This window comes from Mesoplodon mirus, assembly GCF_964341445.2.
Source record: "Mesoplodon mirus genome assembly, chromosome: 3".
Lineage (NCBI taxonomy): Eukaryota > Metazoa > Chordata > Mammalia > Artiodactyla > Ziphiidae > Mesoplodon > Mesoplodon mirus.
In genome coordinates, this window is record NC_138978.1 from 27,717,620 (window position 1) to 27,740,469 (window position 22,850).

Consider the following 22,850-nt stretch of genomic DNA (forward strand, 5'->3'; position numbering starts at 1 on the left):
ATAATAAACACTGTTAATAGTTGTATCTAATGTCCTTTAATAACATTTCCACCACTAGGGATGAAGTTACACAAATCACTTAGGCCTGGCCAATATGAGGTAATTTGATCTTCTCTCCCATATCTGAAAAACGAATATTGTTTTTCTGACCATTGAAAAAATAAAATTTTAGCATCTGAAGTACTTGAACTTACCCTGAAATGCACAACCTGCACGAGCCACTACTGGAAGAAAAGCAGTAAAAAACGAACAAACAAACAAAGTTCTTTGCCCTGAAAGAAAAGATTAAAAAGAAAAACCAGGACTTCCCTGGTGGCACAGTGGTTAAGAATCCACCTGCCAATGCAGAGGACACAGGTTCAAGTGCTGGTCCGGGAAGATGCCACATGCTGCAGAGCAACTAAGCCCGTGCTCCACAACTACTGAGCCTGCGCTCTAGAGCTCGCGAGCCACAACTACTGAAGCCCGCGAGCCACAACTACTGAAGCCCGCGAGCCTAGAGCCATGCTCCACAACAAGAGAAGCCAATGCAATGAGAAGCCCGTGCACCACAAGGAAGAGTAGCCCGCGCTCTCCACAACTAGAGAAAGCCCGTGCGTAACAGTGAAGACCCAACACAACCAAAAATAGATAAACAAACAAACAAACAGGCCAAGAATTAAAGTTTTTTTTTAAAAAAGAAAAACCTACCAGGATTCAAACTGGAACAGTACCTGGCACAGGATGGTCAAGGAACACCTTAAAGGATGGGGGACTTCAGAGTGAGAAGACAGTGAAAAGGACTTTCCACAAAGAGCAAAGGTAGAAATAAAAGCAAGTGGGGCAGGAGCCCACCAATAAAAAAGGAATCCTGCCACCAACTAGAGGCGCAGTAAGGAGAGGGTAAAAAAGCACAATTAGTCCAGCTGCCAGTGAGGCTTTATGGAGCACTGAGGAGCTGGGCTCTAATCCAACAGGCAGCAACAGGGAGTAAAATCATAAAAATTCATTTTAAAAGATTAACTTGAGGGACTTCCCTGGCAGTCCAGTGGTTAAGACTCCACACTTGCAATGCAGGGGGCACGGATTCAATCCCTGGTTGGGGAACTAAGATCCCGCCTGCCGCGAGACGCGGCCAAAAAAAAAAAAGATTAATTTCACATTCCTTTATAAAAAGGAGTGAGGGAAAGCAAATGGATGCTGGGAGGCTAAGCAAAGAGGTCACTGCAGTAACCTAGGCATAAAATGGTAAAAGAAGGGACCTGTGGAAATGGGAGCTGGAAAGGTACAAACTGCTGCTTAGATGCCTCTCTCAACTTTCAAGGCATTTTTTTAAGTTATTTAATTTCAAAAGGGAAGATTCATAGCCCATTATGGTTATCAAGAATGAAGTCACTAAGTATACATAAGCCAGTCTACCACTGAAGTTATTTTAATCAGGAATCTATTCCACAGGGTCAGCTGAGTCCAAAGCCTAGATGAAAACAGGATCCAAGTCTGTAAGAATATGGTGCTGCAAGTTTAAGTCTACAACTCCAGTGGGTAAAGTTTTAAGGTTGTCCTGAGGATCCACTGCGAGTTGCTGGGGAACAGTAAGAGCAATCAATTAGAGATAAGAAGAATTTGGTAGCTCTTAAATTTTAGGACCACCACAAATTAGATTGAATTGCAAACAGTTCTTTAATTGATGACTACTGTTAAACTTAAAAATGCAGTGTGGGGAATTCCCTGGCGGTCCAGTGGTTAAGACTCCATGCTTCCACTGCAGAGGGGCACAGGTTCGATCCCTGGTTGGGGAACTAAGATCCCTCGTGCTTCGAGGTGCGGCCAAAGAAAACAAAACAAAACAAAAACGCACTGTCTTCAAAGGAGCACAGGGGTTTCCCAGTGTTCTTTACCACACGAAAAACACAATCACTGTTAACAACTTCATCCTTGAAACTAAACACACAGAAGACATTGGTTGTTCTTTTAGAAAGCATGCCCTTCGAAAATAAAAAATTCAGAGATACTGTTAGCACCTCAAGCTCCATGAGTATTTTGTGGTAAATTAACCTGGGGCAAGCTCCACACTAATCCCTTCTCCACTGCACATCCCTTCCTGAAGCCACTGAAAGTAAAGTTTTCCTTACACCTTTCCGCTTCAAGTTATTAGAACAGAGCCAAAAGAAGTTTCTTTTCTCTGATATCTTCATAAAACTTCACGAACAGTAAACTATGTTCAGAAAATGAAGATATTCCCCAGGTGAACCAGGCTTTTCTGCACGATATAGAAAAGGCATGTAAGGAAACAGAAGACAATGTTATCCCGGCCATCTTTAAGTTCCCTATAAATAATGTCATTTGTTTTTATCTAAGTATAAATTACATGGTTTGATCTATAACATAACCATATTAAAGTTATACTAGGTCTAGACTTTAAATAATTATATAAATGATTCCTTGCAATAGTACCTGAGAGCCCAGTGTGTAAAAGATAAGCCTCCAGGGCTTCCCTGGTGGTGCAGTGGTTGAGAGTCCACCTGCCGATGCAGGGGACGCGGGTTCGTGCCCCGGTACGAGAGGATCCCACGTGCCATGGAGCGGCTAGGCCCGTGAGCCATGGCCGCTGAGCCTGCGCACCTGGAGCCTGTGCTCCGCAACGGGAGAGGCCACAACAGTGAGAGGCCCGCGTACCGCAAAAAAAAAAAAAAAAAAAAAAGATAAGCCTCCAGATCACTTAGGAAATCTGTAAGGTTCATGAATAAAACCATGAAAACATCTAGATTGCTTCATGACCTACCCCCCTCATATTCCCAAAGCAGGAAGCAAACAGCTCAATTAAGAGGGGATAAAGAGTCCTTTGCTACCAGATGGGACCAAACACTCAAACCCGCCCACACATCCAGTCAGCCTCAGGGCATTTTTAATTATTAAATTGACGAGAAGTGTCTTAGTATGCCAGATATGGACAGGTTCCCTCTTTCACGTGTTCCAGGAGTGGAAAATTTCACAGATGTACATGTATATCACAGATGTGCATGTATACAGGGAAGACCAACACAGAAAATAAACTATTTCTTCTACACATTTTGCTATAATGAGGACCACAGAATGCATTAATTAATTAAGAGACAATGAATTAATTTTGGTGTTCTGGTTCCTCATCAGCAAAACAAAAGTAAACAAGAAAGAATTACACACAACATAGTTTAATACAAGCTTGAACAAGAAACATAACAACAGCAATTCCAATTTTCTAAACACCATTATGTCTGGTTGTATATATATAATGAGAATATTTCCATGCTCCAGCAGATGGCGCAGAGAAAGTGTCCTATGATTGCAACTACATTAAATAAAAGATCCTTTATAATAAATGCCTTTATATAAAATTCAACTTGGATAAAAGCATTGCTGACATGCTATTCATCCTATGTACTCTTCGTAAAATAATTATTGAATAGTTCAAAAATGTAAAGATTTGCAGAGAAGACTGAATAAATGCTTTTCAGTTTTGTCCACTCCCCATCCTCCCCTTCACACCCCCACATCCCTGAGGGTGGAAAAGTAATAGGAACAGAGAATAAAGGCAATATTAACTGAATTGAACTGAGGTCCCTTGGGGGGAACTTCTGATATAAAAGAGAAAATAAAGAGGAATCCATACTTAGAAAAAAATATTTACTGGTACATGATTTATTCAACACAATATATTAGGCAGCCACTGTTTACAAAGTACATATTAGCTGAAGCCCCTGCCCTCAGCAAACTTATGTGCAAGGAAATAGAAAACATTTACACAAATCACTATATATAAAATAAATTAGGGCCATAAGAATGATATAAATAAATAATGTGCTACTGAATTCCCCTCTGTAGCTTCTGGTTGGTGAGAGCAAGAAAGCTTTCATAGACGAGCTGATAACTAAAGCTGGACTTTGTGCATACTGGGTAGGCTCTGGACATGCAGAAATGAACAGTAGAAAAGCTCAGGATCTGGAGTGATAGAGAGCTGGGTTTAAACAGCTGGCTCATGATCATGTTAACCTCTATAATCCTGTTTGCCCAGTATATAAAGGACATCCTAATATTGCAGGACCACTGTGAAGACAATAACGTATATGTGATTAGTACAGTACCTGGAAAATCATATATGTTCAATAGACTGCAGCTATTATTATTTCTGAGCCTAATGAAATAGAACTTGATGTCAATCCACATCCTGACAGTTATGATCTTAGCTGGAGTCATGTGACCTTAGAACTCACTTCCCTCATGTAAAAATGGTCGTGTCTCTCAAAAATCTGTTGGGAGGGCCTCCCTGGTGGCGCGGTGGTTGGGAGTCCGCCTGCCGATGCAGGGGATACGGGTTCGTGCCCCGGTCTGGGAGGATCCCATATGCCGCGGAGCGGCTGGGCCCGTGAGCCATGGCCGCTGGGCCTGCGCATCCGGAGCCTGTGCTCCGCGACGGGAGAGGCCACAACAGTGAGAGGCCCGCATACCGCAAAAAGAAAAAAAAAAAAAAAAAAAATCTGTTGGGAGATTCACATAGGTAATGAAATCAATGCCAAAGTGTTAATGTATTACTGTAGTTAATTAGCTCACTTTCAAATAAAGTATACTGATGTGGATAAAAAGAATAAAAACATTTTAGACAAAGGAGGATAAAAGGGAAGAAATTTAATGAAGACAGATTAAGCAGCATGTGGATCAGCTATTTCCTGATGCAGAGAAGCATGTTTTACTGCATTCAAACATTCCAAGACAGCTTAACGTATACAGGGTTAAGCCCGCCCATTCTTCCCAGTGCAGGACAGAAGGCAGATATTGGAATGCGTGGGGTTCCACACAGGTCTCAAAGTAACAGGACAGAACTGGGCACCAGGTTCTAAATGTCAGATGCACCCATGTTTGCAGGGTTAGAAGATACCTTCTTATCATCTTCTTCAAAATGCCCAATCCTGGGCTTCCCTGGTGGCGCAGTGGTTCAGAGTCCGCCTACCGATGCAGGGGACACGAGTTCGTGCCCCGGTCCGGGAAGATCCCATATGCCGCGGAGCGGCTAGGCCCGTGAGCCATGGCCGCTGAGCCTGCACATCCAGAGCCTGTGCTCCGCAACGGGAGAGGCCACAACAGTGAGAGGCCCGCGTACAGCAAAAAAAAAAAAAAAAAATGCCCAATCCTAATCCCAAAACTATTATGAGATCCCAGGAACTTCCAAAACAAGACTCATAAAAAGGTCACTTCACCTCTAATATGGTCATTAACCTAATAAAGGAAAGTTATTAACTTCCTCCATATCACTTGGCCTGGCTAGCTATGTCTTCTCTAAAGGAACCATTTCATTTTAATAACAAGATGTCAAAAATGCCCAACAACCAAATGGTATTAATACAAAGTTAATGGAACTAGGCAGCTTTTACCATTCCTATGCATACTCAAAAGCTGCATTTTGGGGGTAAAAGGATGTGTTACACTGCTTGGTCAGATATTTTTATAATGCACCACAGGCTCTATTTATTTTTCATCCTTTCTGCAAGAAAGGCTGCATGATCTTGCTAGCAGACAACACATCTCCTTTCCAAAATTCAACTCAGTTTAGAGTCAACTGAGTTACTCTTATGGGACCCTAACTGCAAGGAATTTACAGTGTGAGGTTAGCCCCTCTAGGGCTGTGGATCATAAAAGTACTTTTAGCTACCCAAAAGCCTCCAATTCTGTGAGCCATCATGCCATGTTGGAAAGATGTGGACTTGGTATCCACATTAGGCTCCTACTTGTCCCGATTTCACAATTACCACCCTATGAGCCCTGATGGACAGACACTTCAATGTCTTACGTAGCTGCACAGTGAATGAGTCACTTAGAGAACCCAATGAAAACTTACAGAACCTCTACATCACACTCTAAAAAAACGCATCTTTTTAGATACCCTCTGGCATATCCTAGAAAAAGGAGAACTAGTCCTGTTTTCTATCTTTTTAAAGCTAGAAATAAGGGCAAACTCCAAGAATCTTAGACTTAAAAGGGTCCTGGAAAACTATCTAGTCCAACATGTGTGTCTTATGGATGAAAAAAAGCAAAGTCCAAAGAAGATGAATGCCTGAGGCAAGGCCAAAAGCGGTGGCATCAGGGTTCTCATCCAGTGAGCTCTTCATCCCACCAAGTTATACCTTTCTTTGGGTTAAGAGCTCTCCAAATCATTGTCAAGTTCCTTCCTCTAGAAGCCATTCTGCTCTCACACTTACAGGCAGAAATCCTATGTAATGTCTAATGAGAACCTGCAGCTATGTTTTAAATACATCTCACCTTACTCTACTTCCAGGAACGTGGTAGGATTCATTATCACTCCACCTACAGATCCACTTTCCAGATTTCATTCCTCAGGTTTACAAATGTGTTTATTACCAAGGGTAAGCTTTTCTATGCTTCAGTTTTCTAAAACAAAGATGAAGGGCCACATACCTAAATACATTCCATTTATTCCAGAAATAATCACTATTATTTTAATGTCCCTGAACGCTGTCAGGTTTACTACATGTAAAACATTAAGGACTCTAAAAAAAAGTTCCTTGGTTTTTAAAAGAGAGAAAACCAATTATTCAGAATAAGGTGGCTTTTCTGTCAAAGACTCTCAAAGTACTTTCAAACGAGAACCACTATCCTCTTTGCAAATGCATCTTTTTCAGGACGTAAAATAAATAAGTCATGCAAGACCATAAACCAACCAAGGCAGAAACAGAACCCAGAAACATCAGGTCAATGAGCCTTCCTCAGTACTACAAAGATACACTCTTGAATACTCAACTTACAGAAATAATCTGTGCCTTTAAACTTTTCAGGACTGGACTTAAAGTTGAATGAAAGGGGCTGCTAGCCAGGAGAGTGGATGAAATATTTGAAAATAATTTGTAGCCCTAAGCCTAAGACATTTTCCTATCTTCCTTTTTATGTTGACTTTTTAGAATAGGAGGTAAGTAAAGCACTTGTAGAGTGTCCTTCAGCTAAGAACAGCTAGCTGTACTTCAGACAACCAGCAAGGTTTGAAGGCAAAGTTTTAAGTAGTCACTTCTGAGCAAGATTTCTAAGAAACACTATCTAGCAAAGTGACTCCAGGAGTCTAGCACTGGCTTTGATGAGGAAAAAAAAAAAGTTGCAAGAGCCAGGCAGCACTAACTTTACTAGAAATCAATTACTTTGAATCGAGGCAATTCTCTTTGAACTCTAAAGATTCACACACTCTTGAACATAGGTATCATCTGCCCTAACGAGGACTCTCACCCAAGCACACAGACACACACAAATACAAATAAAATAACTGCAGCAAAAAAATACTGTGCCTGGCTTTATAAATCCATGCAATTTACTTGAAATTTTAGTGTTTATGGGTGAACACTACATTTACACACATCCCCTCCCAGAGATGCTTTATTTTTTAAAGGGAAGGAAATTTAATGACGTTAAACTAATTAGAAACTATGCTTTTTTATTTTATTATAAAAGCTAGCTTTCTTCATCTCTCTTTTGTGCCCATCTCCCTTGTATCTCTGCAAAAAACATTCCCCCAACCTATACCTACATGAATCCTAACTAAACTAGAGGACGTTTCCCAAGTCCTATACCTCCATCCAAGTAATCACAAACTACTCCTGCCAATACTGGTCACTCCCTTCTCAAAACAGGAACCATACAAAGAAACGCAGTGAACTCCTTCTGTTGTCATGTGTATTCACTCCTTCCTCAACTAGCTAAAGAAAGAGTTCCTTGAGTATAAAAACCTCACTCCATACTTAACTTAGTTGTCCCCTTTGTGCCTGGACACTGGGTTATGCTTTCAAAAAATAACTTCAGTTAAGTGTCTGTATTTTGGAAGGGAAGTGTATTAAGCATTTTTTAAAATCCTTCCCCAAATATCAACTGTTATAAAGCTTACTAAAATGAGATTTTTACCATCAATTATTTTATAAGTATTGGTTTCATTTACTCTAAGGGCACGTGCTTTGGAGAGGTAGCCAGGTCAGAGTCCCAGCTCCATCATTTTCTAGATGTGTGACCCTGAGCAAAATTTTTCCTTATCTGGATAACAGAACCATCCTGAGAGAGTTATTGATGAGATAATGCATACAAACCGCTTAGCATCTGCCTAATAGATGGTCAACAAATGGTAGCTATTATTATTACTTTGTTAATAATAAGGAAAGAAGAGTGACACTGCATTACTGTTGGAACGTATTTTGTTTAGTTATTTACATATGCCAACACCTAGCTCTGATGAATTACATACAAACATCAAAAAAATGACATCTCTTACAAAAATAAGGAGGTGTGGTCTGGAGACCTTGTGGGGAAGGGATATTTTTAGAAGAAGAAAATGATTTTTTTAATATTTTTGTTGTTAATTTAAATAAAATTCACTTTCTGTTCACTCTTCTTCAGTTAGAGTTAAGTCTTTAAAGATTATGAAGTGTTGCTTACAAAACAGTAACAGGGCATTATTTTTATTCTGTGTAACTAATTTTAAAAGACTGGGCTTAGATTTTTGGTAGAGTGGACCAGGTTAGAACCACAGGAGCGCGGAAGCAGATGAATGTGGTTTCCCCATCTATAATTAATATGACACATCTGTTAACTTTCTGTTCAAACTGTGCTTCAGAAATTTAGTGAGAAAATCATTTACTCAATAACCAGATAGGGTTTATTGATGTGCACTGTTTCATTAATATTAGGCAGGCACAGGAAACATAAGAACACCTACCAATCTGCTCTTCAAGCTCTAGAGGAAACACAAAAACAGGCCAAAACCCCATGAACCCAAGATGATAGGACACTCGACTCTGACCACAAGATGATTCAGAAAAGTTGGAAACAAAATCTTATAGCCAAGGAAGCAAGAATCTTAGGATCAAAACACAAAGACTTTAACTAATGCCCAGCCACAATGGCAGTAAATGAATATTTGTTATAAATCAGGAAATTATCTTAATTTTGAGTCCTCGGAACCTAGCACAGTGCCTGGATCAAAGAATACTGGCTAAATCAAAGAACAAATGTATTTAATGAACAGTATAAAAGAGAATCCAGAATACAGCTATTCTCCCTCCTTTAAAACATTAAAATAGATACGGGTTTTTTTAAATATTAGATATACAAAACATAAAACAAAAGAAAAAACCTAAGGCTACTCTCCAGAACAAAAAAAGTCACAAGCAAATGCCCCCAGTTTGTGAACCTGTGACATCTTTAGCAATTAATTCAACCTGTATGTTCTACCTATCACCAATACACTCTTATTGTCAACATCTAGAAGCACCAGAAAACTGCTATACTAGATTTATATTCCTCTTTCTTTTAGAATTATGGCAATCTTCACTATCAATATAATGGATGGTAAATTTTGTTTTTGCAAATTTTAAACATTACAAACAAACCAAAATTCTTGTTTCTAAATTCTATCTACGTAAGGGATGACTGGCTCAGGCCTCAACCTTCTGGAATTATTTCACCAGAAATCTAACAATTCCCTCTTCACAATGGAACTCTAAACAACTTCCTCAAAAATAACACTGCTCTAAAAATAGGTTATCAACATATTCTGACTAGCAGCCAATCTAAAACTCCCTTCCACTGCAAAAGAACCTAACAACTGAAAAATGAGCCAAAGGTAAGGACATTTTATGCATATAAAACTATTTTGTAGGGCTTCCCTGGTGGCGCAGTGGTTGAGAGTCCGCCTGCTGATGCAGGGGACACGGGTTCGTGCCCCGATCCCGGAGGATCCCGCATGCCGCGGAGCGGCTGGGCCCGCGAGCCATGGCCGCGGAGCCTGTGTGTCCGGAGCCTGTGCTCCGCAACGGGAGAGGCCACAGCAGTGAGAGGCCCGCGTACAGAAAAAAAAAAAAAAAAAAAAACTATTTTGTAAAATTTTAACACCTCAATTTACAACTGACTGGTTAAGATAATACTAATTTGTGCTCACATTTTGGTTTTATTTTATTTTTAAGACATTAGGCTAAAGTTAACATTCTTCTTATAATGAGATTGTTTTGGCAAAATTCTGCAATATCCCACTCCTATCATGAAGATGGCAACAAGGAAAAGCAAGCACATACTTCTGGAGACTAGATTCGGACACATTTGATGAAAGACAGCTCCAACCTTCCCTTAAAAACAGGCCCACTTTTCGGGCACACCAATTCACTTACCTCTCCCATCGCTCTTCCCTCCAGAGCAAGTGCTTGAAAATCGTGATTCAGTTCATCCATAGAACGTACCTATTGTTTAGAATAGAGGAGGGAATAATTCCAAGTTAGCATCTTGAATTTTACATACACATTAAACACAACTGAAAAGCTTTTCTATGTTTACTTTCAGATATTGACAAGACAATAACAATAATCAAGTGACTGAGATTAAACATTCACTTACCTTTTAACCATCAGCGTTCAGCAATGACCCCTGCTTTCTCCCCTCCCATTCCCTTTTGTTTTCAAACATGAAAAACACATAATCCAGAAAAAGAAAAAGCAAATTCCATCACACAAGAATTACAGTAGGGACTTCCCTGGTGATCCAGAGGTTAAGAATCCACCTTCCAATGCAAGGGATGCGGGTTCGATCCCTGGTTGGGGAACTAAGATCCCACATGCCATGGGGCAACTAAGCCTGCACGCTCTAGAGCCCGTGCGCCACCACTAGAGAGCCCACGTGCTGCCACTACTGAGCCCGCGTGCCGCAACTAAGACCCAACGCAGCCAAATAAATAAATAAATAGATAGATAGATAAATAAATAAATAAGGAAGCAGAGTCTTTAAAAAAGAGAGAGAGAATTACGGTAGCTGTATTTCATACATTTTGACTTAGTAAGTAAAGATCAACATGTTGAAGAGCAATGATGTATGTAGATGACTACGTGACCTAAACCTTGCTACTGACTCAAAGACCACAGTCCTTATGAAAACTGACTCAAAGACCACAGTCCTTGTGAAAACAGTTAAGTACAAATTAGGGGACTCATTTGATCCAAGCCAGTATTTCTTTGATAAACCTCAGGTTGAAAGGCGCTACGAACTACATAACGGAGTGCCCCCAACATTTCTCCATATTGGAATATCTCTGGGGGCTCCTAGAATCTGAAAACCAGGAGAAATAAAAAATAGCACATATCACAAGGATCTCTTCAAACTTTACTTATCATTAAATGTACTACCCACATCTTAACAATCTTGCTAGACTTCAATTAACTCATCTCCAAGGTCACTACTACAAGGTAATATTTAAGAGCAAGAATGAAGTGTGGAATAGATTACGCAAAACAGTCATAATTCAAAAACCCTTTACTGTCCAACAGTCTACTGGTCCTCTCAGTTATGAGCAACAAGCCACCTTTGCTGCCTGAGGCTAGAGTAACGTCCCTTGTTTATTAAAGAGGAAGGTTATTATTTTTTAACACCTTTTTTAGAGTATAATGGCCTTACAATGGTGTGTTAGTTTCTGCTTTATAACAAAGTGAATCAGTTATACATATACATATATCCCCATATCTCCTTCCTCTTGCATCTCCCTCACACACTCCCTATCCCACCCCTCTAGGCGGTCACAAAGCACAGAGCTGATCTCCCTGTGCTATGCGGCAGCTTCCCACTAGCTATCTATTTTACGTTTGGTAGTGTATATATGTCCATGCTACTCTCTCACTTCGTCCCAGCTTACCCTACCCCCTCCCCGTGTCCTCGAGTCCATTCTCTAAGTCTGTGTCTTTATTCCTGTCCTGCCCCTAGGTTCCTCAGAACCACTTTTTTTTCTTTAGATTCCATATATATGTGTTAGCATACGTTATTTGTTTTTCTCTTTCTGACTTACTTCACTCTGTATGACAGACTCTAGGTCCATCCACCTCACTACAAATAACTCAATTTAATTTCTTTTTATGGCTGAGTAATATAAAGAGGAAAGCTATTCTGCCTACCTGAGAAAGACTGCTGTTTGCCTGAAGCAGGACTTTCTCAAACCCCCTCATCCAATCATCACTACCTCCAAATGTATGTGAACAATTTCTAGCAGCGGGTAAATAAATGCAAAGAGAGTCAAACTAGGGACAGGCAGGGAGAGGGTAGAGTATGGAGCACAAACCTGAATACAGCTGGGGGAACCAACTTAAGGATTTTATTAATACGCTGACTGAATACCACCCCAATAATCTTAATTTGACTGAACTGTCACCACGTAAAAATACAGTCGCATTGTTTTTTGTTTTTTTGTTTGTTTGTTTGTTTTGTTTTGCCTGTGTTGGGTCTTCTTTGCTGTGCATGGGCTTTCTCTAGTTGTGGCGAGTGGAGGCTACTCTTCGTTGCAGCGCGGGCTTCTCACTGCAGTGGCTTCTCTTTTCACAGAGCACGGGCTCTAGGGGCACAGGCTCAGTAGTTGTGACGTGCAGGCTCTAGAGCACAGGCTCAGTAGCTGTGGCACTCAGGCTTAGTTGCTCCGCGGCATGTGGGATCTTCCTGGACCAGGGTTTGAATCTGCAGGTGGATTCATAATCACTGCACCACCAGGGAAGCCCAGGTCGCATTGTTTTAAATTACACATTTTCAAAACCCAGAGCTGACACTATGCTACAAATGATACATTGTGTCACTAAGATGTAACAGCTTTGGGATGCTTGACAAAAATGTAAACTTATAAAATTCAAAATGACACTAAATTTAAGCCATATGAGAACAAAGAGACATAGAGATAAGGCTTGTTATTGTGGTAAAAACAGTTTCAAAGGGCCTTGAAACAGAAGCTAGGCTCACAGTACAAGGCGTTCACATTATTTCAGTAAGCACACTGAATAAGCTCCTAAACTACAGGTGGTAAAAATAAGGAGGGGAGAGGAGATGAGGACAGCATCTTAGCTAAACTCTACAAACGTCAGATAAAATCATTTTGAACCTTCAGGCCAGAGTTAACATTTACAAAGCATGTAAATTAAACACATAAAGTTCTACATCTAGCTTTTTCTGTGGAATCTAAACATGCATTTAACTAGATGCTAGGCGTTTCTTGAAAATCCAAAAACCTACAAATAGTTTTAACCAAGAATGTTGGAATTCTATTTATATTTCCCAAGAAAAAAGTAGGAGTGGCTACAAAAATGAAAAAAATAAAGTAGGAATGGCAAGGGAAGGCAGAGAACATGCAATATGCATATTTATGTAATCATTACAACAATCTCACAGTAATTATTCCCATTTAAGAGATTAGAACTGAGCCTCAAAGAAATGCCTTCCCCAACCACTGTTGAGTAGGGAAGAGTGTTTAGATGGCATTTCCAGGATCTAAATCCAGATGTTCCAATTCAAAGTGCAATGTCCTTTCTATGTTATCAAGCTGCCTCCAGGGCAGTCACAGGAAGTTTCCACCCCCAGACAGAACTGCCTTCACAGCTTTTGCTGTGGGCTTTGATGAGTCTGCTCTCTTGGTCTTCTTGCCTTTGCTTTCCACTGTCTCCTCCCCCTACCTTCAAAATTTGCCCATCCTTCTCGCACAGCAATTTCCATCCCTTTCTATACTGCCTTCCCACCCACCCATCATTTTCTCTCCTACTACGTTTTATTTGCTGCCTCACTCACCCTCTCTTTAGCTCTCTGTTCACCTCTTCCAGCTCTCCCTCTTCCAGGGTGTCTCTCTCTGCCTCACATACAAGGTGAACCACTACTCCTCCTACCTCCTGTAGACAACGAGAATGGAGCCTTTGCTAGTACAGAAACTCCATTTTAAACCATTTACCCACAGTTGAGCAGACAAGATAAACCAAGTCACTCTCACAAAAGTGTTTTTAACTAGTCAGGAACTTATTGTTTATAATGGGAGCTATACGTGATATGGTCATCAACACCAGGCAGACTCTCAACAAAATTCTTCCTAGGAAACAAAACTAATGATCAGAAGAAGACGCTCAGGAATCAAGAAAAATCAAATGATGAAAACAGACGACTGTAAGAAACTTCTTGGGCAGGTAACAAAGAAACCTTTTCTATCATAAAGGAGAAAAGCTGGCTGTAAATTATAATCAAAGAAACTGCTCCCATCAGGACAGAACTATCTTTTCAAGTTCTTGTACTCTACACCTCCCCGCCATTCTCTAGTATTCAATTTGAGTGAAAGGTTAATGTTAATTTCTAGTATGACTTACTAATTCCATCTTCACTTTTGCTAAATGTCTGTAAGACTTCCTTCCTTCCACTAAATAATCTTATCATCTCTGGTTTCACAAAACGATTTCCTATTTTTCTCTGTGGGCTACCTGACAGTTGCCCATCTCACACCCATCCACGACTTTCTCTACTGAGGCCCCACCCCATAAAAGTATCTCTTACTCCCTTTACTAAAGAGACAAAGTGAGAAAACCACGCTAGTGTCTGACCTACCTCATATTTCCTCACTTCACCCCACCCAAGAATATCATCTGTACAAATGACCTAGCTTCTGAGTTTCCTTTCCACTTCCCAGATACCAGAACTTTCTTTTGTAAGCCTCAATACCTGTCTTCTTCTTCTAACATGGATCTTGTCCTAACTAGAATCATAATTTTGCAAATTAAGTTGGTGTTTTACCGCATAGGAAGTTATAAAATCAAAACAGATAAACCCGGAACTATACATCACATTTGAAAAATGAAAAATTAAGCAAAAGCATCACTTTACAAATCTTTAAGAATGATATTCTAAAGTGCACTCCTTGAGAAGCCCTACTTACCATACCCAACATCCGATACACTTATCAGAATCAATGAATGATATACACTTCACTATTTCCATCTGTAAAACTGAGATAACACTGGCTACTTTATACGTTTGCTATGAAGATTAAATGAGGGACTTCCCTGGTGGCACAGTAGTTTAGAATCCACCTGCCAATGCAGGGGACACAGGCTCGAGCCCTGGTCCAGGAAGATCCCACATGCCACGGAGCAACTAAGCCAGTGCACTGCAACTAATGAGCCTTCGCTCTAGAGCCCACGAGCCACAACTACTGAAGCCCACGTGCCTAGGCCCATGCTCCGCAACAAGAGAAGCCACCGCAATGAGAAGCCCACGCACCACAACGAAGAGTAGCCCCCACTCACCGCAACTAGAGAAAGCCCGCGTGCAGCAACAAGGACCCAACGCAGCCATAAATAAATAAATTCATTAAAAAATATATTAAATGAGACATGTCCAATACCTAGTAGGCATTTATCCAACTATATCCACCTCACAGGTTATTCTCTTTAAGTTACTGAAATGTCCCCATACATCCATCTCTTCTTTCCCTATCCTCGGTTAACAAAGGGTAGGTTTTGGTCATTCCGGGGAGGTGAGCCTCTCTCTCTACAGGTCAGCATTTCATAATCAATATTAGAAGTACCTAGATCACACAAACGTCTAACTTACTTTCTAAAACTTAGCATTTCAAAGTACAACCATTTTTCTCTCTTCTCAATTCCCAGCTAATCCTCAATTCAGAGAAACTTCCATTCTAATCCATTCAGAAACTTCCAACATATAAAAATAAAAATCATCACTAGTTCAAGCTGTTTTTTCTGTTCTCATAAGAAAAAAAAAATCTCAATAAAGTCACCTTCTCAAATTCCTTCATTCCCTGACTTCCATACCACTATGATCTCCTGGTTCTCCTCCTACTTCTCTATTTAGACTTTTGTCTCTCTTCTGGCCAGCCAACATTGCAGTCAAGGAAAAAAAAAAAAGACACTGGAACTCAGACTTGGGTATAAAGGAATCCAAATTTAAGGAGTTAATGATCCAAATATGTAACAAATTACATTTATCAGATTTTCAAGCAGATATATATTACTGAACATTAAATCTCAAAGAACAAAGCGGTTACCATGGTGGTCCATGCAGTCCAATATAAAAGAGCTAAAAAAGAAGCAACTTTTGACAGCATTCTGGCTCAGTTCTTGGCCTTACTTTACTAGCATTCCTGTCCTTGGATTGCTGTCCCTTAACTGCTCCGGGTGTCTTTACAATGAATGTCCCTTCACTTGAGCTAGTTTGGCCAGTTCTCTGTTGATTGTATACAAGAACCAAACTCAAATACAATAGGTACCACTAAGTTGGTATTTATGAAATCACACTGGAAGTCTATATTTTAAAACAGTAATCAGAGCTATGTAGTGCACTTGGAAAAATAAAGTTCAACAAATCAACACTTTTTTGAATATTTTCTGTAACAGACATATTTCAAGACACCTGCCTAGAAAGGGCAACTTTGTGATTCCCACCACCTCTGGCCACAAACAACTATAACAAAAGTATTCTCCTAAATGGCCAAACCCCTAGGACCTGAAGAGAAGTGATAAACTGACCTAATCAGATACTTCTCCTTAGCATTCAGGCCAGACAGCAATGGAGAGATAAAGTGAAATTCCGTAAACACTTGGCAGTTGTAGCTGTCATTTTGGGTCAAGTATAACCTGGTGAATAAGCAGTAGATGGTCAACACAAAGAAGAGAAAGAATGTGCTGAAAAAAATCAGAGACAAGAGACTATGGAATCCCTATGGAAACAGAAAAGCCTCCTAGTGCTCAGGAAGCCCACGTATATATTTCCTGCTCTGGGGTTCAGAGAGAATCCCTGGTGTTCCTTCATTTAATGCCCAGAATTTTTGCTAAGCAGAAAAGACTTCTATACCTTGAGACTAGAACTGCCTTTACTAGAATATTTATCTCCTCAATCAGTGAATCTCAGTTATCAGGCACTTTTCTCCTCCACACCTTTGTTCCCCTGGAGGATTTTTTGCAAAGGCAAGCCTAGATCCCGATGGCTCCATTTCACTAACATAGATCCAGAACAATACAAGCAGAAGAGCTGGTGCCAAGAACCATTACAGGAAGGAGATACCAGAGAGAAAAAGCCAGCAAGTGCAGGAGAAACTTGAGCAATGAGAAGAAGAAATGGAAAACAAGGATTAACCTAATCTGAATTTAATCATTAAGGGAAAATCATTTAATAAGTCTGTTCTACACCATCTTCTGCTTTCTTGTATCTGCATTATAAATAATAACAACAACAAATATTTACTGAGACTTACTTTGTGCCAGGTCCTGTCCTATAAAAAATCTTTATATGCTGTACGATCTCTTTAATATTCGTAACAATTTGAAAATGCAGGTACTCTTATCCCCATTTTGTGAGAAAAGCAAAAAGTTATCATATTCCTCTAATAAAATAGAAATAAATCAACATTCTTCTTGATTACTGGGAAAAAACAAAAACAAAAGACTACTCTTTACGCTTAGGAGGAGGCAAACCCTACTACGTGATCTTATTTATTCACTGTTAATAGCAACACTAAATACAAGCATTTGCTGAGTTTTCAAGGCACTGTACTGCAACATAGACTTTATTCCATTTTATAGATGAAGACCAAGGTTCAGAGGCATGATCTGTCTAAAGTCATATAGCAGATAAAGATCAGAAGTGGAATTCAAATTCAGCTGTCTATCCCCTTTACTAGCACTTCTTTCTGTTCTCATCAAAGATAAGCACAAAGGCTCCAGGACACCTGGCTTAAACAGCTGTTGTTCTGGAAACTGATTACTACACTGTTTTTTTTTCTAACTCTATTTACTTATTTGTTTAATTTATTTTTGGTTGGGAAGCCCTACATTATTTTTATTTTTATTTTTATTTTATTTATTTATTTTTTTTTGCGGTACGCGGGCCTCTCACTGCTGTGGCCTCTCCCGTTGCGGAGCACAGGCTCCGGACGCGCAGGCTCAGCAGCCATGGCTCACGGGCCCAGCCGCTCCGCGGCATGTGGGATCTTCCCAGACCGGGGAACGAACCCGTGTCCCCTGCATCGGCAGGCAGACTCTCAACCACTGCGCCACCAGGGAAGCCCCCTACATTATTTTTATACAGGAGGAAAATGAAGTCACCACAGCAGCCAGGATTAGGCCGAACTTCCATTTTTTTTATTATTATTTATCATTAAAAACTGCTACTACCGGGCTTCCCTGGTGGCGCAGTGGTTGAGAGTCCGCCGCCGATGCAGAGAACGCGGGTTCGTGCCCCGGTCCGGGAAGATCCCACATGCCACGGAGCGGCTGGGCCCGTGAGCCATGGCCGCTGAGCCTGCACGTCCGGAGCCTGTGCTCCACAACGGGAGAGACCACAATAGTGAGAGGCCCGCGTACCACAAAAAAAAAAAAAAAAGAATCCGCCTGCCAATGCAGGGTACACTGGTTCAAGCCCTGGTCCGGGAAGATCCCACATGCCATGGAGCAACTAAGCCCGTGCACCACAACTGTACTGAGCCTGTGCTCTAGAGCCCGCTAGCCACAACTGCTGAGCCCACATGCCACAACTACTGAAGCCCGCCTGCCTTGAGACCGTGCTCCGCAACAAAAGAAGCCACTGCAATGAGAAGCCCGGGCACCACAACGAAGAGGAGCCCCTGCTCGCCGCAACTACAGAAAGCCTGTGAGCAGCAATTAAGACCCAACGCAGCCAAAAGTAAATAAGTAAACAAATTTATTTTTTTAAAAAACTGCTACTACCTTTAGCAATTAAATACCATTAAAGTTCCAGATTATATAATGTGTTGATGGCATTCAGCTAGGATAGTTAACAGACCCAAGTGATAAACTGTAAGTTATCAAAACTGATTTGCTACCATACTACCATAATATATACACCTCATGGAAATGTCAGCACTTCCTAAACATAAAAGAAAACAATTTATAAAGTAAAAAGAATAAATAATATTTTCAGAAGCAGTTAATAAAGCCTATGATACTAGTGACCTTTAACTACAAAAACCTTACAATTGCTGGTTCTGATGGTCTTCATCTTAATTTCACCAATCATGATCAAGCTGAAATCAGTAAGGAGAGCAAGGCCATTTTTTTTTTTTTGCGGTACGCGGGCCTCTCACTGCTGTGGCCTCTCCCGTTGCAGAGCACAGCCTCCGGACGTGCAGGCTCAGAGGCCACGGCTCACGGGCCTCTCCGCGGCATGTGGGATCCTCCCGGACCGGGGCACGAACCCGTGTCCCCTGCATCGGCAGGCGGACTCTCAACCACTGCGCCACCAGGGAAGCCCGAGAGCAAGGCCATTTTAACTGGAGAGAGAAACTGTCTAATTGATATGGAAGAACCTAATAAGTGTAAAACTTAAGATACTGATAAATCTTATCTCCACTTGTCTGGAAACTACTACCTGTAGCAATCTGTCTGAATGGTATACTCCTGACTTCCAAAAGAACAAATTCCAAAAGCATGAAAGAGACTCCTACACAACTACTATTATAGATCACACTTACAACAAAAAATGGTTATTTGCAAATAGAGAATACATCAAGGGTCTTCATTAGCAGTAAAAGTTTCATTCTGAAATACCAATCTCAAAAGATGACATATGGAAAAAGCAAAAAAACTAAATCAAGAATATTCACCAGAAGTTCTTAGATCAAGCTGTGGCAAATGTGTATCAGGCTCTTTTCAAACAATGAAACTAAATTTAATATATTTGCCATCACTGGAATCTTACCAGCAGAATGTAAGAATCTATGTAAATAATGTGAAAATAACAAATATTTGTCCACAAAAAAAGACACAGAATTTGCTTTTCCAAACTTTTGCTAATATTAAATTTTTTGAGATTCACTTTCCCTGTGCTCACTAATGGACATGTAATAGAAGGCATAAAAGGCTTGTAAGAATTTTTACCATAAGAACAGTCTGTGAAAGAAAACAAATCATGGGCCTCCACAGCCATTGATATAAATTTTCTACAAATTGTAAGACAGTGAATATTTTTTAATAGATGTACAATTTAGACCACCAGAGAAAACAACAATTGTGAAAAGTAAGTGGAAGAACTATCAACTACAAGGCATGCCTACAGTGGTAGTCTCTGTGGATTGATTCGGGGGTGAGAGGGCGACTACTTATATAAAGACTGCTTCTCTAGTTAATCTGTTCTCCCTTTTCGACAGACTAGGAGTGGAGAAATTTACAATGAAGTTCAAAGACCATGACACAGGTGTCTTACTGCCTTCTCAACTACTGAAATAACATCTACTAAGTAGCAAAACTGCACTTTAGCAATAGTGCCATGGCAGTTTGTCTTACCTCCCTAAAAGTAAACCCCACAGTATTAAAAACATGACAGGCATTACATACAAATCCTTGTAATGTAAGAAATTACCCTCAGTCTTAGGAGTGACAAAATAGCAGAAACAGGACTTCCACAGCCAGCTTCTTTAAAATGATTCTTATCTAGCTTAAAAGAACACATTGTCATGCTTTTTCCAGCTTTTCAAGAAAGAAATTTGACAATATGCATCAAGTTTTATAAACGTTCATGCCTTTTGATCCAGTAATTCCACTTCTAGGAATTTAGCCTAAGCAAATAACCAGAAATATAGGCAAAGATTTGTTATCAAAGATCTTCATCATGGCACTGTGATATGAAAAGTGGTTTGAGGGACTTCCCTGGTGGTCCAGTGGTTAAGATACTGCGCTTCCAATTCAGGGGGCGCAGGTTTGAACCCTGGATGGGGAACTAAGATCCCACATGCCACATGGCCAAAAAAATTAAAAAATAAGAAAAAAATAGCAAAATATTTTTTAAAGTGCACAATAAGCACCTTTGCTTATAAAGCTTATTCTTTATTTTAGTTGATTAAGATGTTTCTAGAAGAGGATTATTGGCTTGAAAGGTAATAATATATTAAAGACTTCATAAATGTTAAATTTATTTTCAGAAGCTTCTTTTTGATTTTTTTTTCATTGGCATTATAGAAAACGTAGAAACTACTAATGAAGTTTTAGGTTAACATTTGAGTATATTACCTTCCAGTCTTACTTTGTGTATGTCTCTATATGGAAATATATACATATCATTTTATGTATGTAGATTGTGGCCTATTATAGAATCCTTACACATAAACATATTCTCTAAGACTTTAAAAAATGTTTTAAGTAGCTACATAAAATTCTATAAATGAATATATGCTGTATTTAATAATTTCTGCTGTATTTAAACTTTTTCAAACTACTTTTTTTTAAGTAAATTTTATTTATTTATTTACTTATTTATTTGGCTGCATGGGGTCTTAGTTGTGGCATGCGGGATCTTCGTTGAGGCATGCGGGATTTTTTTGTTGCGGCGCATGGGCTCTTCGTTGTGGTGCACGGGCTTCTCTCTAATTGTGGAGTGCGTGTTTTCTCTTCTCTAGTTGTGGTGTGCAGGCTCCAGGGTGTTTGGGCTCAGTACTTGTGGCTCGCGGGCTTAGTTGCCCTGCGTCATGTGGGATCTTAGTTCCCCCACCAGGGATCGAACTCACGTCCCCTGTATTGGAAGGAAGATTCTTAACCAGTTTAATCCCTGGCTGGGGAACAAAGATCCTGCAAGCTGCCATACGAAGTACTGATACATGCTACAGTGTGCATGAACCTTAAAAACATGCTAAGTGAAAGAAGCCAGACACAAAAGGCCACATATTATATGATTCCATTTATATGAAATATCCAAAACAAACAAATGTAGAGAGACAAGAATAGGTTTTTGTTTGCCAGGGACTTAGGAAAGGGGGAAATTGACAATGACTACTAATGAGTACAGGGTGTCTTTGGGGAGTGCTAAAAATGTTCTAGTGTTAGAAAGCATAATGGCTGCATAGCATTATAAAAACACTAAAAACCGGGCTTCCCTGGTGGCGCAGTGGTTCAGAGTCTGCCTGCCGATGCAGGAGACACGGGTTCGTGCCCCGGCCCGGGAAGATCCCACATGCCACGGAGTGGCTGGGCCCGTGAGCCATGGCCGCTGAGCTTGCGCGTCCGGAGCCTGTGCTCCGCAACGGGAGAGGCCACAGCAGTGAGAGGCCGGCAAAAAAAAAAAAACACTAAAAACCACCAAATTGTAAACTTAAGGGTGAACTTTATGGTATGTGAATAATATCTTAATAAAGCTGTTATTTAAAAATAGGAGAGGGCTTCCCTGGTGGCACAGTGGTTGAGAGTCCGCCTGCCGATGCAGTGGACACGGGTTCGTGTCCCGGTCCGGGAAGATCCCACATGCCGCGGAGCGGCTAGGCCCGTGAGCCATGGCCGCTGAGCCTGCGCTCCGCAACGGGAGAGGCCACAGCAGTGAGAGGCCCGTATACCACAAAAAAAATAAATAAATAAATAAATAAAAAATAGGAGAGGCTTCCCTGGAGGCACAGTGGCTAAGAATGCCTGCCAATGCAGGGGACACGGGTTCGAGCCCTGCTCTGCGAAGATCCCATATGTCGCGGAGCAACTAAGCCTGTGCACCTCAACTACTGAGCCTGCGCTCTAGAGCCCACCAGCCACAACTACTGAGCCCACGCACTGCATCTACTGAAGCCCATGCTCTAGAGCCCGTGCTCAGCAACAAGAGAAGCCCACGCACCGCAACGAAGATTAGCCCCCATTCCCCACAACTAGAGAAAGCCTGCGCGCAGCAACGAAGACCAAACACAGCCAAAAATAATAAATAAATAAAAATAAATAAATTTTAAAAAATAAAAATAAAGTAAATTTTTTTTAAATAAATAAAAATAGGAGATGGCAAACACTTTCTGTAACATGTCAAATAACAATACAGGCTGGGACTTCCCTGGTGGTCTAGTGTTTAAGAATCCACCTTCCAATGTAGGGGACGCATGTTTGATCCCTGGTTGGGGAACTAAGATCCCACAGGCCATGGGGCAACTAAACACATGCCACAACTATTGAGCCCATGCACCACAACTAGAGAGCCTGCATGCTACTACAAAAGATCCCGCATGCTGCAATGAAGATTCCTCATGCCGCAACTAAGACCTGATACAGCCAAATAAATAAATAAATATTTTTAAATAAATAAATTAT

At 40.6% G+C, this 22,850-nt stretch overlaps 1 protein-coding gene across 16 annotated transcripts in view; it reads right to left on the reverse strand.

Moving 5' to 3' along the window:
- The window catches only part of PUM1 (pumilio RNA binding family member 1), a 131,362-nt gene that overhangs the window by 82,682 nt on the left and 25,830 nt on the right, over positions 1–22,850 (reverse strand). For all 16 annotated transcript variants that reach the window (XM_082616132.1, XM_082616131.1, XM_082616130.1 and 13 more), the window contains exon 3: positions 10,164–10,232. In XM_082616132.1, coding sequence (XP_082472258.1) covers positions 10,164–10,232 — 69 coding nt within the window. The remainder of the gene's footprint in view (positions 1–10,163; positions 10,233–22,850) is intronic.